A 16,949-nucleotide genomic window follows, 5' to 3' on the forward strand; every position below is an offset into this window, starting at 1 on the left:
ATCCACTCTAGGTATATATCTAAACCTTTATATTTGAGTCTTGTAGTAATAGTCAGAATTTCTGTGATAATAGGATCGTCTTTCCGATTCTGTAAAGATAAAAGTGCACTTAATGAATCACTGAAAATAACAACACCTGTATATATATCTAAATGTTCTATCCATTCCAGTGCAAGAATAATCGCAATCAATTCCGCCCTGTAGGAGGAGGTGAAATTAGATAACCTTTTGCCTTGGTAAAAAGAAAAATAAGGTACGTAGAAAGCGGCTGAACTAATTCCCTTTTCAGGAGCTTTGGATCCATCAGTGTATATATGGAGTTGGTGTGACCATTTTGTATGTATCAATTCCAAACTCAGTTGTTGCAATTGTATTGGATGGTCCGATTTTTTAATTTGTGAACTTAATTCAGTAGATATAACTGGTGGACAAAATAACCAAGGGGGAAAGGCTGGAGAAATAATATTTTCAATACTAATTTCTTTTCCTATCTTGGATTGAAGCCTATAACCAAACGGTTTACTAACGTTCTTACCTTTAAGATAATCGAACTGCCAACATGGTTTGATACGTGTTATTAATGGGTGATTACTATGTCTTTCTATATTTTGTCTGTACTTGCTTGATAACATTTGCCTTCTTAAATCTAAAGGAGGTTCTCCCATTTCCACCTGCAGAGAAACTAGCGATGTCAACGGCAGCCCGCCAGCACATATTCTGAGTGCTTGATATTGCACCGAGTCTAACAACTTTTTTGTAGTTACTGGAGCACTATCATAAGCTTGACAACCATAATCAAAAATTGATCTAATAATTGCCCTGTAAACCATGAGTAAGGACTTAGATGAACTTCCCCATTTAGTTCCTGTTAAACTTCGCAATATATTTAGTTTCCTTTTACTTCTTGAAACTACGTTCTCTATATGGGGAAGCCAAGACAATTTACTATCAAATATCATTCCTAGGAAACGGTGATTATTTTTATAAGTGAGTATACTCCCTTCAAACTTGACTGTTGGAGGTGTAACGTTTGTAAGCTTAGTGAAAAATACCGGAACAGTCTTCTCAATAGAAAAATTGAATCCCCAGTCTTTAAACCAGGTACATAATATATCTAGATAAGTTTGTATCCTTAATCTAATATTCTCTACATTTTTTCCAGAAAACCATATTGCACAATCATCAGCATATATGGATATTGTCACTTCAGGATCAATTGGAATATCTCTCATCATGACATTATATAAAAGGGGGCTCAGAACACTCCCCTGGGGGAGTCCGTTATGGATTTGGAATGTTCTGGATTCAGTATTTGTAACTCTTACCTGAAAGGTACGTTCTGTTAGATAATTTTCTAAAAATTGTAACATATTTCCTCCTATACCACATTGAGCTAGTTTGTACAGTAATCCATCAATCCAAAGACTGTCATAAGCCTTTTCGACATCCAAAAATACTGCAAGAGTGTGCTCACTGCAATTGATAGATTTTTGAATGTCATTTTCTAATAAAACAATATTGTCAGTTGTACTACGACCTTTTCTAAAACCGCTGATGAAATTAGGCAATAAGTTATTTTTATCTATGTACCACTGCAATCTATTTTTTATCATACGCTCTATAACTTTGGCAAAACAAGATGTAAGTGATATTGGTCTGTAAGAGATAACGTGTTTTGAGTCCTTACCAGATTTCAAGATTGGCACTAAAATTGAGTGTTTTAGAGAACTCGGGATATCCCCGGATTCCCATATTCTATTAATAATGTTCAACATAATTTCTTTTGTGTTTTTTGGCATATTTTCGTATACAATGTATGGAATATTATCTTTTCCTGGAGCAGCAAATTTAGTAGATTTAACTGCTTTCTCAAATTCATTCATCGAGAACGGTTCATTAATGACATGTTCATTTTGGTAGAAAGAGTTTTGTACTTCCTTGGTTAATGTTTTATTGATATCTTGTTTTTTGTGTCCTAAGGATTGGAAAAAAGTTCCAAAAATCTCTACTCTCTCTGGTAAGGACGTAATGGCTTTACCTTTCTCAATCAAAATAGGCATATTTTGTGATTTTTTGACAGGTACGCCATTCAAACGTTTTATACATGACCATATCTTTGTCTCTGGCATGAATCTGTCTAGTCTTCTGCAAAAAGCTTGCCAATATTCTCTTTCCGCTTTCCGGAGAACTCGTTGGGCTTCTGCCTTCTTTTTTTTGTATTCGTTAATTCTATCAAGTGTAATTTTTCTTGATAGATGGTTTCTTATTCTATTTCTTTCTTTAATTTTTTCAGTACATTCCTTGTTCCACCATGGGACAGGATTTTTTCCTGTCTTTCTTTTTTTTGGAATTGCTTCATGAATACATTCTTTCAAGCGTTCCATAAATGTATGAAAAATGTTCTGAATATCATCTTCAGAATTAATTATTTCATTTTTTATAATATTTTCACATTTGTATGCAAATATGGGCCAGTTAACATTCTTAAAAGAGATATGTTCATGAGACATGTTATCTTTGGCCTGATTACTTGGATTTTCATGATTTTTTTCTTTCTTTCCAAGTGTTATTTGAATAATAATTGGAAAATGATCACTCCCAAAAGAATCTTCCATAACCTTCCATATCGCCTTACCGGCCAGTAATGGGGAGGAAATACTCAGATCTAAGCACGAAAGCTTTCCAGTACAAGGATCAAGTCTAGTTCCTGTTTTATCATTCAATACTATGAAGTTATTCTCATATATAAATTGCTCAATGGCTTGTCCATTTCTGTCGGTTTTGTCACTGCCCCAGAGGGTACTATGGGCGTTGAAATCACCTAAGATTATTAGGTTATCTGTTTCATTAACATTTTTCAACAATGTGTTAAGAATTGATTCGTTTAATTTTTTGCATGGATTATAAAAGTTGATAATAGATATTATTTTATTGGTGACATATATGTTAACTTGTTGTAATTCTAGACTTGGATCATTGATTGGATCTTCGTACTTAATCCTATCGTGGATATATATTGCACAACCCCCTCTTCGCTGACCTTCCCTATTTCTTGGAAGGCATGTATAATTTGGAATACAAAGTGAACTATTATCATAAAACCACGTTTCTTGAACACAAATTAAATCATATTCTTTATTTGTTTTTAAATGATTAAGTAGCTCTTGTCCGTGCCCTAATAAGCCCTGAGAATTCCATTGAAGGATGGAAAGTAGGGCAAAGAAAGCGTTAGTTCCTGCGTTGTTGAGTTATGATTTCCTTTTTTTGTTGCCGCAATCTTCTTGCAGCAGTTAAAATTAAAGCATTTATTTCTTCTTCTTCTCTACCTTCAGTTAATGACATAATTAATTGACATATAAAAACAACAATTTGTTCATCACTGGCTAAACTTATGAAATTAGGTGTGGTATTCTTTGTCGATGTACCAGCTGACCTGTTAGCCTGATCTTTAACTTCAGACAGTGGTGTATCCCTTTGTTGGGTGTTGACAGGAAAGTTAGTCTCCATAGGTAGTTCGCTTGGAACCGTTGCTACCTGTGGATTTGTAACTTTACTCTGGTTATCTGTTACATATGTTTTTACTCTTACCTTAGGTACTGATTGGGAAAATCCCTTAGCATCATCAGTGACTGTCTGTGTGACTTTTTGTTCACTTTGTGTTTTCCAGACCTGGGATGCTTCAGCATATGTTAGCTTTCTTATTATCTTTATTTCTTGTACTTCTTTTGCTTTTTTGGCCTGCTGGCATCCTTTGAATGCTGCGGAGTGTTCACCTCCACAATTGGCACATATTGGTGTCAATTTCTTCTGGCATTGATCAAAATTATGACACTTGACCGGTGGTGTCTTTAAACAAGAAAAAAATCACATTTACTATCCTCGGTTTCCTCGTGAATAGGCCGAGGGCCCCGAGGGATATATGCTTGTATTTTTGCACAATCAGATTCTACTTCATTTATTCATGCCTTGATCTAATATCATACTAAATAATTTGATTTTTTTTCATTCAATTTGTTGAGATATTGGAACTCCAGAAAAGTGACATTTGACCCTAATGAAAGTTTTGCCTGCCCATGCATGTTCATATGCTGTATATGGCAAGCCATCGAGAGGCAAATAAGTTATTAGCTTTAAATGCCTACATTCTACGTATTATCCAAGGTATTAATAGAAAGCTTGTGGGTTAATTATTTTAGGCCTTAATTTTTTTTTACATTCCATCAGTTATACCCGCAATTATAGAGGACCTCACGAAAATAATAAAAATTATGCCTATTTTTGAGCGCTCGATCTAGACTGGTGAATGACAAAAAATAATCTCCAAGATTTAATGAAAAACATACCATCAATGATGGTAATTTCTGTTTACAAAAGTGAAATTTTAAGGAAATTTTGGTGTGTGGGTGTGTGTGTGTGTGTGTGTGCGCTTGTGTTATTGTTGCATATGCAGTTATCATACAGATGGTACTCTCTTTGCCTCTTCTTTGAGGATTTATTGTTTCAAAATATTTACAAATATACATATTTACATGAGAATAACTTTTTTTCACAAATGATGTAACATTTACAACAGGAATTACAATATATCAATAATTTTCTTGACCTGTAATACACAAAATTGTTTAGATCCGTAATGATTCAAATAATGAACTTCAAATATGAAACAAATTCCGTGATCAATCTCTTATTGCTATGATTTAGATTTTGAAGGTTACATTTTACATAATGATTAAATACTACAAACTGGGCAACATTGATCATCAAATTAACAAGATCAAATTTTGGATGGTACTAGTATATATAGTTGCAGAGTGGACACATATAGGCTTATGTAAACTGTGGAAGAATGAAATTGGCATGTTAAAACGATTTATGAGAAACAGTTGGGAGATGTCTAAAGGAATTACTGATCGGAACATTACAAATATTAATATTGATAATAATAAAAATAACAGTAATGATAATAATGATAATAATAATAACAATCACCCAATGACAATAATAAAAGAGCTCTTATATAGCCAATATATCACGTCTGTAATATGCGCCTCCAACCGAGGACTGGTGTAATAATAATTCATAGATCAATCCAGAAGAAAATACGACCAAATATATTTTCAGAATGATCATGAGAATGATCACAAATATATCACACAGAATAAAATTCTGATAAAGATACACTGTATAAACTGTGGTGTTAAGACCGGCACCAGTTAGAAGACCATAATCTGGGGTGTATTACACCCTAGAGATTGAACATAACACCAAAGAGTGCAAACGTAACTTATACAACTATAGGTGTGGGGTAATAACACCTATAGGTGTTAAACTAACACTGTCAATTTATAACACCGGTGTAAAAGTAACTGATGGGGTCCTCTGCATGCTACACCGGTTAACACCACAGTTTTTGCAGTATACACAAAGGGAATCGGGAAAGGCGTATAGAGAAAACACAAAGAAACAAAACAGGGGGGGGTGAATTGAGAAAAATATAAAGGCAAATACAAATCCGAGAAAGAGAGAGAGAGATAAATTATGATAATTGCGAGAGATGAAATAAAAACTGAAAATGGAAAATTATCTAACATACGTCTACCAGCATAAGTTTTATTGCCGTTTAAAATTGATATTGTTAAGTCCAGCAAATTTGTTGATAGGTTCAGAAGACAATATTCACAAAGGCATTAAATTACCCTCCAATTCAATCAAAATACCTAGACGAATCGTTCTCACTGGCGTGTATGAAAATTTAGGTGATTTTATTTGTTTTATTTTAAATTGTGCTAACCACATCATTTCGAATATTTTGCCGTTTGAATATCTTTTCCCGTTGGCAATAGTTGGGTGTGACTGACTTATAACCTGAGATTGAACGAGTGAAAGATGAATACTGCATAAAAAGCGATTATAAAGCAAAATTCAGGGAAAATTTATTCTTTAGGTCCGTTTTGTTCTCATATATCATTTCTCTTTATTTTATTGGGGAAAAATAGAATACAATTAAAGTATTCATTACATGCTGGCTGATTCGAGCATCAGGTTTTTGTTAAACAAAGCCAGTTTAATGATGTATAGGCCTACATAATATAAAATTTTAAAAGGCCACATACAGATCGAGTTCAAGGGCATTTAACAAACCTCGTAAGAAATGGCCTCCATAGTTTCAATTGCCATAAGATATACTGGTATGAAACAAGACGAAGTTGAATTTAAAAAAAATCGCACGACTTATACCTTGGTCACATTTGCTCTACGGCGGCCGTACGGCGAGTCGAAAACATTCATTTTATTCAATTTTATTAAAACCAACTATATGTAGCTGGTACAAAAATGTTAAAACGGCTGTTTTCGACTCGCCGCACTGTGAAAAAATTGGGCAATATTTTACCCAATATTTTGCCCAACGTTGGGCCGATAGTCAACCCTACCAACTACTGGGCAATATTTTACCCAACGTTGTTGGGGCATTAATGTGCCCAACTGTTGGGTAATATTTTGAACTACATTTTGGGGGACATTAATTTGCCCAACTTTTTAATAAAGTTATTAACCCAACATCTGGGCAAGGCCTACACTCAATTCGTGTACCTGGTCCGTGTCGATCCGGAGACCTTATCCGAAAGTGCTTTGCATGCACAATAACGCTGCACACAAGTGCAAGTGCATATCTCAAGTGAGTGAAGCAAAAACAAAACAGCGTCAGATATATGTCATGTATGTAGGCCTATTCTGACAAATTCCTTACAAATTATGCTTAACGTAAAGTCCAAAATAAAAAAATAAAAAAAACGTTTAAGCAACTCATCTATGAAAGATTCAGCGAGGCTCCCCAGCCCCCAGTCATCTAGAAGCTCCTCCATATCTTATCGACCGTGTGTAGCATGCTGCAAGCGCAACTCGTGATCGTAAAGTTTCGCAACATTTACCACTCAGCAGGGCAATTACTAGCCCAACAATTGGACATCTGTATTTTGGCAGCGGCAGAGTAAAAATTTGCCTAAGTATTGGGCACATAATGCCCAACAAAACAATAACCAACGTATATATTACCCAACAAAAAAATGACCAACGTAAATTTACTCTTTTTTTTCACAGTGCGTACGGCCGCCGTAGATCAAATGTGACCATGGTATTAATGTGGTCGCACAATATATCTTTGTATAGCATGTAGGGTAAAGGTAAACCCATTTTAACCAGGGGGGACCGAATATTATCTTGATGGGGGGAGGGGGGGGGGGCAAGTCGGCATGAAGATGACATGTTTGTTCTCAATTGAATAATACATGCAGAGTGCATGGTTCTGAAAATTAGTGAACCCCCACCTGAAAATAAACATATTTTAAGTGCTCTTTTTAAGGTTCTGACCTGTTTTTAGATATTTAATTGTGAAGTCAGGAGCGCTGTGGCCCAGTGTATTCGTCTTCAGACTTTGAAACAGAGGGTCGTGGGTTCGAATCCCAGCCATGGTGTAATTTCCTTCGGCAAGAAATTTATGCACTCGACCCAGGTGAGGTGAATGGGTACCCGGTAGGATTTATTCCTTGAACGCTTTAGCGCCTATTAATATGGCGGCTCAGCTACAGCCGGGGTGATACAAGTATCAAAGCGCAGTTGAGTATATGCATATAAAAATGCGCTATGGAGATATTATTATAATATTGTAAAATATTACTTTCAACAAAATTTGTTTCTTATGGGTTCGCCAAAGATTGTGACGTTGTTGTCTGCATTCAACACTCGGCATATAAAGGAATGCATTTTCTGGTGGGGGTTCACTAACTTTTTAGCACGACTGTATTATGACATGAAAGGGGGTAAGAGAACTTATGACGCCTCGCGCCCCTGATAACCGTAACTGTTGAATGATAAGAACTTCTCACTTAGTGACTTTAATAACGGTCTGCACATGGTGTGTGGGCCCATAAAATTACAGTTCCTATGATATATTTACTGAACAGGAAACAACTTTGACAACTATCATGACTGTATAGGTCCCCAAAATCTAGGCCCCAAATACCTTAGGGGTGTAGGACAAGGGGTGTAAATAGTTACCCCAACTGCATCCCGGTCCCCTGAATAAGTACAGGTGTTAAATTTGCATTTTGATATAAATGTCTTTTAAAACAACCTATATCAAGATAATTATGCCAGTGTGTTGCCTCAGTTGGTAGAGCGTCCGTCTCACGACCGGGAAGTCGGGGGTTCAAACCCCGGCCGCGTCAGACCACAAGACGTTAAAAGATGGGAGTTGCTGCTACCCTGTTGGCGTTCAACGATTAAAGGGATAGAGCCTCGTCAATCTAGGGCTGCACAGCGTCTGCCGGGCCAACGATCAATTGGGCCCCAATTGGGCTAAGCAAATTTTCGGAGTATTTCATTTCATGTCTATTTCGAATAATAAATTATGGATTGGATTTTATCAATCATTATTGTCACATGTTTATAACCAGTATACTAAACCTGCAAGGAAGACATCACTGACATTTGAAAAACTAGGAACCAAACTAGGGCCCGGTACGGGTTTTATACATGTATATGAAACAAGCACAATCAGCTTTACATTTTCACAGGGGTTTCTTCTTTTTTCCTCTCTTCACGTTTATTGAAAAAGTGGGAAGGCTGCACCCCACCCTGTGATTCATCGGCCCCTGTAAACACTTATTATGATCAATGGAAACAGATATCAAATTAAAAAACTATCGAGGTTAAAACTAACGAATGAAAAAAAGGATAACAAAACCGTTATTTTGTTTTAATTGTCATGGCCTTTAATGGAAAGGACTTGAACGATATCCCATTATCATGATTAGAACTATAATGCTGTATGCCTGGAGTCCATTTAGAATTTTCCACATGATGAGCAGCTCTTAATTGGTTTGACGAATCAAACGTATACGCGCTCGTTGACACGTACAGTTTGATTAGGCCCACAGCTTTTAGACTAATCGAAACAATTATTAAAAAGTAACCCAGTAGCATGGATCTCACATCTCCAACAATTATTAAGTGTAATCATTATGCTTAATACTCAATTGTAATAAAAAGAAATAGAGAGAGAAAAATCAACGCTACTTCGTTGACTAAGGGCAAAATCTAGTCTCACCACGTGTGAGTTTAAAAACGTTGGTTTACTTATTGATCGATTATGTTATCATAGTTATTTGGCTAAATATGAATAAAAACATTTGACGATGGTCAGCCTTTGTATTTCCAGTTTAAATGTAAAGGTATATTAAAAACATTCTTGTATGTGTGAAGACAAAATGTTATGGAGGAAAGAAAGGGCTTGTAATTTGGCTCTATTCCTTCAAGAAAGTTTATTTCCTAGAGAAAATTGAAGCAAAGGTATGGATCTAAATAATTTGTTATGTTTTAATATGAGAATAATGTAATGAAATGTTTCGAATTATTTGATTGATTGATTGTTTGATTTTATTGTTTACTTCTGCAATTACATCATTCGTATATAATACATTTTCCATAACATAACAAACATAGTATATTGAGAACTTTTTTTGGCATGAATCATAACTAAATGTACTAAAATTATCATTACAAACAAAACTGATCTCATACCAAATTAGTTAACATTTACAATTTGCAGGAGAAGGATTGTCATCATAAGCAGATTGCTTGAAAGAATGACAACCCCAGGTTAAAACTCATTGATTAATATAATACATTAATACAGCAGAATCGATATACAGTACATTTTATGAAAAACAGCAGTAATGTAATTTGAGCAATGAAGATGACGGTGAAATGGTGAAGATGAAGGCGATGGAGAGGATGATGATGGTGATGATGCTTCAATGATGACACATCGACACAGAAATTTTACTTCAAATATTCTGATATCAACATAGATTTAACGTTTGCCTTAAATGAGTAAAGAGACGTGGATCTTTTTATAGATTCTGATAGAGAGTTCCACAAATCAGGACCATGGTGTCTTATAGATCTCTGCGTAATAAGCAATTTGGGGTTGATTAAATGGAAATTAGAAGAGTTCCGCGTAGGGTATGAATGGATAGATGTGTTCATAGTATAAAAATTGTGAAATGAAGGTGGGAGCATGTTATTTACGTATTTGAACATAAGCAGTAAGCTTTGAAATGAATTTATGTCAAAAATAGTTAGAGTCTTTAGTTTATGGAATAATGGATTTGTGTGTGATAAATATTGCGAATTAGTACAAATTCGAATTGCTTTTTTCTGTAATAAGTATATTGTATTAATTTTAGTTTTTGCACACGTTGCCCAAACTATATTGCAGTACGATACGGCAATATCAATGAATTGTATAGTAAAACGAGTGTAGTATGAGGAATTATGTTTTTCATTTTGTAAAGTACACCTACGTTTCTGGAGATGTTAGTAGTTATGCAACGTATATGTTCATTCCAATTTAAATTTTCATCTATTGTGACACCTAAAAACTTTGTTTCTTTTTTTCCTTTTGAGTGGAATATTATCTATGCTTATGTCGTATGGAAACTCAGTAATATGTGAACTTGTATGCTTAAAATACATAAAGTTTGTTTTGTCTATATTAAGTGGGAGCCTATTACATTTAAACCATAAAGATAGTTTAGGTAATTCACGATTAAATGTATCTACTAAAGTTTCTAAGCTAGTGTTTGAACAAAAAATGTCCATGAATACTCCTATTATGTGTTCTTTATTTGTCATTGCATTTGTAATTTTATCGTATATTTGTATTAAAGCCTGATCAGTTGAATGCCAATATATTTCCAAATTCATTTCCAAATCATCACATAATTTATAAGCATTAATTGTAACTCTTTTCCAGTTATGTACCCAAATTAAGTATCTGTGGGGGTTGTTTCAATCTTTTCAGAATTCTGTTTAGCCTTGCACATCAACCTCTTGCTCCACCCTTCCTCCTCGCCCCCCCCCCTCCCTCAATTCCTCTCTCTCTCCCTCCCTCTCGCCCCCCCCCCTCTCTCTCTCTCTCTCCGTATCTTTCCTTCAAAGGTGTGAGTAATGTTTACATGACGAAGGGATACATTTTTCACTCCAATGTTGGAACAAGAGAACCAGTATAGAGAGAGAAAATTGAGAAAAGGATAACCTTGAGGTACAAGTTTGACGCTGTGAATTCATAGCTTTTAGTACATTGTTATTGTGAAGTGAGTGTGGCCGGCTTATTTTCGCAGGTAGGTATTTGTGCCACAAATATTTATGACGTTTAGGGGCTTACAACAAAGAGATATCATTGCAGTATATTACAGTTTTCATATTGAGAAAGACCTTTGGTAAACTGGTCATAGTCGTGCAAGTCGGCCAATCGACAAGAATAAGCAACCCGCGCCAGCAGTGTGCAGACCGCAGAAAAAGTGTTTAAGTAAGTATAAAGTGTACCTACACTAAATCTACTAGATTGATCGAATTTTACAAAGCTTTATTGACTAATCATCGAATCATTTGTTGCTAATGTATATGATAAACCCCGAGATGTTTTGGTTTATAGGACTATTATTCTGATATCCGAAGCTTCGAATGTAATGACCTGAAGTAATTGTTGTAGCCTACAAATAACACCGTACTTCCTATCAATTTCCGTTTATATCATAAGTGAATAGAGCTACATCAATCAAGTAATATCTACTTTATCATGTATAAATTAGATTCTGATGTTAAACTTTCGATGCCTACTTGCCACTACGCTTTTTTCTTTTAAATTGACGGGGGGTTATCTTGGTGCTACTATCTTTTAATTTATATTTTATTGTGATACAAACTTGTACGGGTTTTACCAAACCTTTTTATTTTGTATCCCTTGTTTTACTTTGTATGTTATTTGTCTAAATAAATACAAAAATACGTTGTAATCTTGATGATGTAGTGGATTGAAGGGGCCCTCCCTCCAAAAAAAAAATGATAGCAATGGTAGGTCTACTGTTATTAGTAGTAGTAATTTATGCATCGTGGTCTAGGGAACTTGACCTGTGGTCAACAATTACAGGTTGTAGAAGTTTTTTTTTCATATTTTAAAAATGTTATCATACAACATTTCGCCCAATCAGGACATGGCTTTGAAATACATTTTCGTCATGTGTTTATTATCTACATTTTGCGAGCAAATAAAATTGGAAATATTCGCGATTTTGCAGATTTCTCATGAAACAGGCCGTCACCAAAGGAAATACAGTGCACCTGTGTATTCTTCTTAAACCTAACTTCGTTAGAAATTGGAAGCTAAAGTGATTTTTCATTGTCACTCCATCCTATTAACCTTTAATTTGTATGATTTCAACGTGAAATTTAATCCTACAGCGTTTTGTGTCAACTGTTAAAGCTTTATTCATTCAATTATGGTCCTTTCTGAAGGTGGTTCTTGCCGTGGAACTTTTTTTTATCTCACAGCTGTACGTTGCATAATACCTCGTTCCCACTGTCAAAATTCGCATCACGATGAAAACCATGGTCTGCATCGTATCGTGTAAGATCATGTCAGATCTTGAGGTTATTCGTAGCAATCGTCGTGATTATATATGAAGTAAATTTTGGACGGCTCATAACTTTCGCTAGCAACTACGAAAGGTAAATCGTAGTGGATCGAACGACAGTGAGAGAGAAATTGGTAGTAGATTCCACTATATTGAGTGCCGAGGAATGTTGATCGATTTTTGTGGAATGTTTTACGAGCAAAACTTCAGGTTCATGTTGAAGGTCAAGTTAATTTTCCATTTCCATCACATACATCGATTACATAAACAGATACAGATACAAATCATATATGCGTCGTATACATAGACGAATAAAAATAAAAATCAAATATGCAGATTAAAAATCAACTACAGATAAATTGTGGAAAAGGGTATTAAAGGGGGATTTCAAGTTGAATTGATTGGGCATCATCATTAAATCAAGCACAAATAAGAAAAAAGCATGAGGGGATGAGGATTTGCCCTACAGTAAAAAGAAAATGCTGTGCTTGATTTTTTTGTTTATTTGGCTTTTCATTGCAGACTTAATCTTTGAACATTTTTAATTGGCCCCGACTACGTGTCATGCGCATGCACAGACAGGGAGTAGTTGTTCTACGCAAAGACATAGAGCAATATAAAAATACAGCGTCACGGGGGCTTGTCGCAAGTTTGTACGCTAGCTTATTTAAGCCACCGCACAGGCACAATCATGTAACTTGTTGATTACTTTTTTCACATAGAAATAACCACAACCACATGCCAAACATGAAGACTTTACCAACCGTCTTGATGACGATGATGACTATGCTGGACCTCATCGCAGGGCAAATGACAACGATACCGGTCCAGAGAACCACTTTAATGATCTCTCGGCCACCATCTTTTTCTCCTGGTGAAGAACATTTCTTCCCATATACGACGCCCCCACCAGGCATGACAACACGTAAGTAAGAGCAATTTAATCTACCGTATCTATAACATGTCTACATTTGCCATGTTTGCTTTTATTCTAAACACTGTGTAGCTAAATGCTACACAGTTTTCAAGTAGAACATGTAGACCATCAATATAAATTTGACACTAAAATCAAACTGCCTCGAGGACTAAAATAATATATATATATATATATTGTGCTGAACTATCACAGCATGTGATAACCCAATAAACACAAGACGAAGAAAGTGTAAATCGATTTCGTTCCTATGGATTGATTTATACTATTGTCCATAAAATTGTAACATTAAATGGGAAGGTGATAGTTCACACGGTCACAAAGTAAGAATTCCACAACAAAAGAACTGTAATCCCCTCAGTTTAGAATCAATCGCCTTTAGCTACTTATTTTCTATTTCCTCTACAGGGCATAGTCAAACACAAGGCGTTGCAGCTCCATTTGATCTCAATCCTTATCGTACAACAAAAGCCCCGCCTCATTCTCCAAGAACCAAACTCGTCATCGAGTGCCCACATGGCTTCGATCAGATCTCAACCCCTTGCGGATCACCAGAGAACGGGGAACTTTGGCCGGAATGCGACGGTGCAACACTACACGTGCTGCAGAGATTCAGTGTGGACGGGTACGAATCATGTCTGGAAGCTGCTCCAGCCATCCTTGGAAACCTGGGACCCTATGCCATCAGTGAAAGGAATGCAACAACTGCTCTCAGGTACCCAGTTGCTACCACAAACTGGTGGGGCTTAACCAATATCACAAACGAACATCTACTGCAGGATAGAATAGCAACTGCACTAGAAGAAGAGCTTAATAATGTTTGGAGTAGTCGTTGTGCAGATTTCATCGAGTACTGGGTGACATGTCCACTGAAGGCTGATCGCAATGACTCGATTTCCACCACGCCCTCAGCGGCGGACTGTGACGGAGAATATGTCGTTGGTGACCCAGACGCTTTTACGCCAGTCTGGCATAATGGATCGTTCCTTTTCTTCTTCAATGGAACTTACATTATACCAACTTGGTGGAGTGACAGATCGACATATGACGTTGTTGAGTCAACCTCACCCGATTACATTCGCCAAGATAAAACACGAGAATTGAGAGTGTGTGGTATACAGAAGCCAATTATCAACTGCGACATCATCATTTCGGAGGATGAATATCTTGTGGAAGACGTTGGTAATTCGACGGCTATCATCTACAATGGTACAGAATATCAGAAAGACTCGTTTGAATACGTACCCAACAACTCCGTAAGAATCTGCATTATTCATGACAATTTTTCTTCTGTCGAGGAACAAGTAGAGGAAGATACGACAATAAAACCAGTAAATGTCCAGTTAATCTATAGCCATGTCCTGTTCGCAGTATCAACATTATGTCTGGTTTTATTGGTCGGAACCTATCTGATCTTTTCTGAACTTCGGAATTTCCAGGGATGCGCCATTCTGACCTTCGCTGTAACTTTGCTAATTTCCCAAATTTGCCTGCAGTATGTTGCTCCTTATGCACGTCGCACAACGGCTCTGTGTCAGGGTGTGGCGGTTCTTGCGCATTTTACACTTCTGTGTGCTTTTGCCTGGATGACTCTTCTTGCATTTGACCTTTACCGAAGCTTCAAAGGAACCCAGACCCGCACACACCACAGCCCTAACAGTCGCCTCAAACGCTATGCTCGATATTCACTGGTTGGTTGGGGTATTCCACTTCTTCTAGTAATTGTCTCCCTCGGGCTGCATTTCACAGAAAATGATATATTCCCGCTCGAGTACGGATCAGGGAGAAACTGTTGGGTGTATCCAGTTCTAGCCAACATTATCCTTTTCATCAGTCCAATCGTGCTGTCCTTGGTTGCCAATGTCGTTCTCTTCATCCTTACTGTGATTAACATTTGCAGGACGACAAAGATGACCAGGAGTGCTCTCCAACAGGACAGATCACACAGGCATGTGATATCCGAACTGCTCATCTATTTTAAGGTAATATCATTTACATAATTATTTTATTAAAATCATAACTGTGCAATAAAACAGAATCCTATAACCTGTAGTTTTGGTCACATTGAAAAGATACGAAGACTCGGGATCCACTGCAGTCATTTTTAGGAGCCGTTTTCACAGAGTCTACGAACATTTTGACGGGCATTTTGTGAAAGTTGTTGCAAGAACGTGAATGTGAAAAATGGCGAAGTCCAACATATGCGGCAAAAAAGCCCCAAAGGTACACAATTCGAGGTTCGGAAGCATTAATTGTAAATAGGACTTCGGTTTTTTTTTTTTGTATTCTCGTCTGCCTATCGTCGTCTTCCTCCTCTCTCTTTTATCCTCACGGTTATTGTTCCTGTCTGCTTCCTTTTCCTCTCCCGAATCTTTCTTCTTTTCTAAAATCTTTTCATCCTAAATGAACTGTTGCACACTCCTCTACTCTTATACAGATATCATGTCTGATGGGATTCAGCTGGTTGTTTGGCCTGGTAGCCGCCCTGGGTACGACGCCAGCTCTCTGGTACATCTTCATAACGGTCAATGGTCTCCAAGGCATTTCCGTCTTTTTCTCCTTCGGCCTCAATGCCAGGGTAAGAAAATTATGGAGAAAAGGGATGGCACCAGCAAAGTCAGGGTCGAGCAGTGGTAGCTCCAACAAGACAAAGAAGACCAGTTCTGTGTAGTGGACTTTCTGGCAACAAGCTAAAACCTTCTTGAAATACATCAGTGGACGAACTTAAGCTCGTGAAGGCTTGTTTGTTTCGTTTACGAACTTTCGGACTTGTTATTGTATGAATTGCTCAACTGGTTTTCTTATGAAATGTTTCACCGTTGAAAGGACAACATAATATATTCCTGCATCATACCCAGTACGTTCGGCAAGTTGTGAGACCTTTCCTAATCATTGCTAACCGTAAGAAAAAGTCAGTGTACCAAATACACTTGACTGGATTTAAACGTGGGTACTACCAATGTTGAAATATTGCTTAGCTAGTCGGCAACCAATTACCGAACCGCAGTCACAGTAAGATGAGAAATTCGCATTTTAAGATTCAATTAAAATTAATCACTTTCCTGTACAGTTTTTATATCACGTAGGTGTCTTTCTCAGGCATGTCAGGTGCATCTTCATTTCAAAACCAAAATACGATTAGGGGAGCAAGCATTTAATTCTGCTTGTGTCGCCCGAAACGTATGGAATAGTTTACCATTTGAATAAACAACTTCAAATAAATACTAAGCATTCTTCTTTAAATCTACTACATGATTTTTGTAGAGCATAATTTTGAATAGATACGCTCTGTAATTTACATGTTCTAGAGAATTTTTGACGTCACATGCAAGCAACTCTCGTCTAATTGATTCCATTTCACGAATACAAATTTGTAATATTTCATGACGGTATAATAATTATATGTCTATGTATGAAATAATATGATACTACGAGCAATTGAATCATTCGACTTTCTGACAGTTGCACTGGGGAGCTCCTAACATTCGAAAAAGGGAGCTTTTGGTAAATATATATTTATGTTATAAAGTAAGAATGTG

At 36.6% G+C, this 16,949-nt stretch overlaps 1 protein-coding gene across 1 annotated transcript; it reads left to right on the forward strand.

Moving 5' to 3' along the window:
- Positions 1–11,231: 11,231 nt before the first annotated feature.
- Positions 11,232–16,310, forward strand: LOC121429884 (G-protein coupled receptor Mth2-like). The gene is made up of 4 exons (XM_041627140.1): positions 11,232–11,371; positions 13,199–13,401; positions 13,819–15,392; positions 15,848–16,310. Exons 2-4 carry the CDS (start codon positions 13,215–13,217, stop codon positions 16,079–16,081), a joined length of 1,995 nt encoding a protein of 664 aa, XP_041483074.1. The 5' UTR covers positions 11,232–11,371; positions 13,199–13,214; the 3' UTR covers positions 16,082–16,310.
- Positions 16,311–16,949: the final 639 nt, after the last annotated feature.

This window comes from Lytechinus variegatus, chromosome 16 (genome assembly GCF_018143015.1).
Source record: "Lytechinus variegatus isolate NC3 chromosome 16, Lvar_3.0, whole genome shotgun sequence".
Lineage (NCBI taxonomy): Eukaryota > Metazoa > Echinodermata > Echinoidea > Temnopleuroida > Toxopneustidae > Lytechinus > Lytechinus variegatus.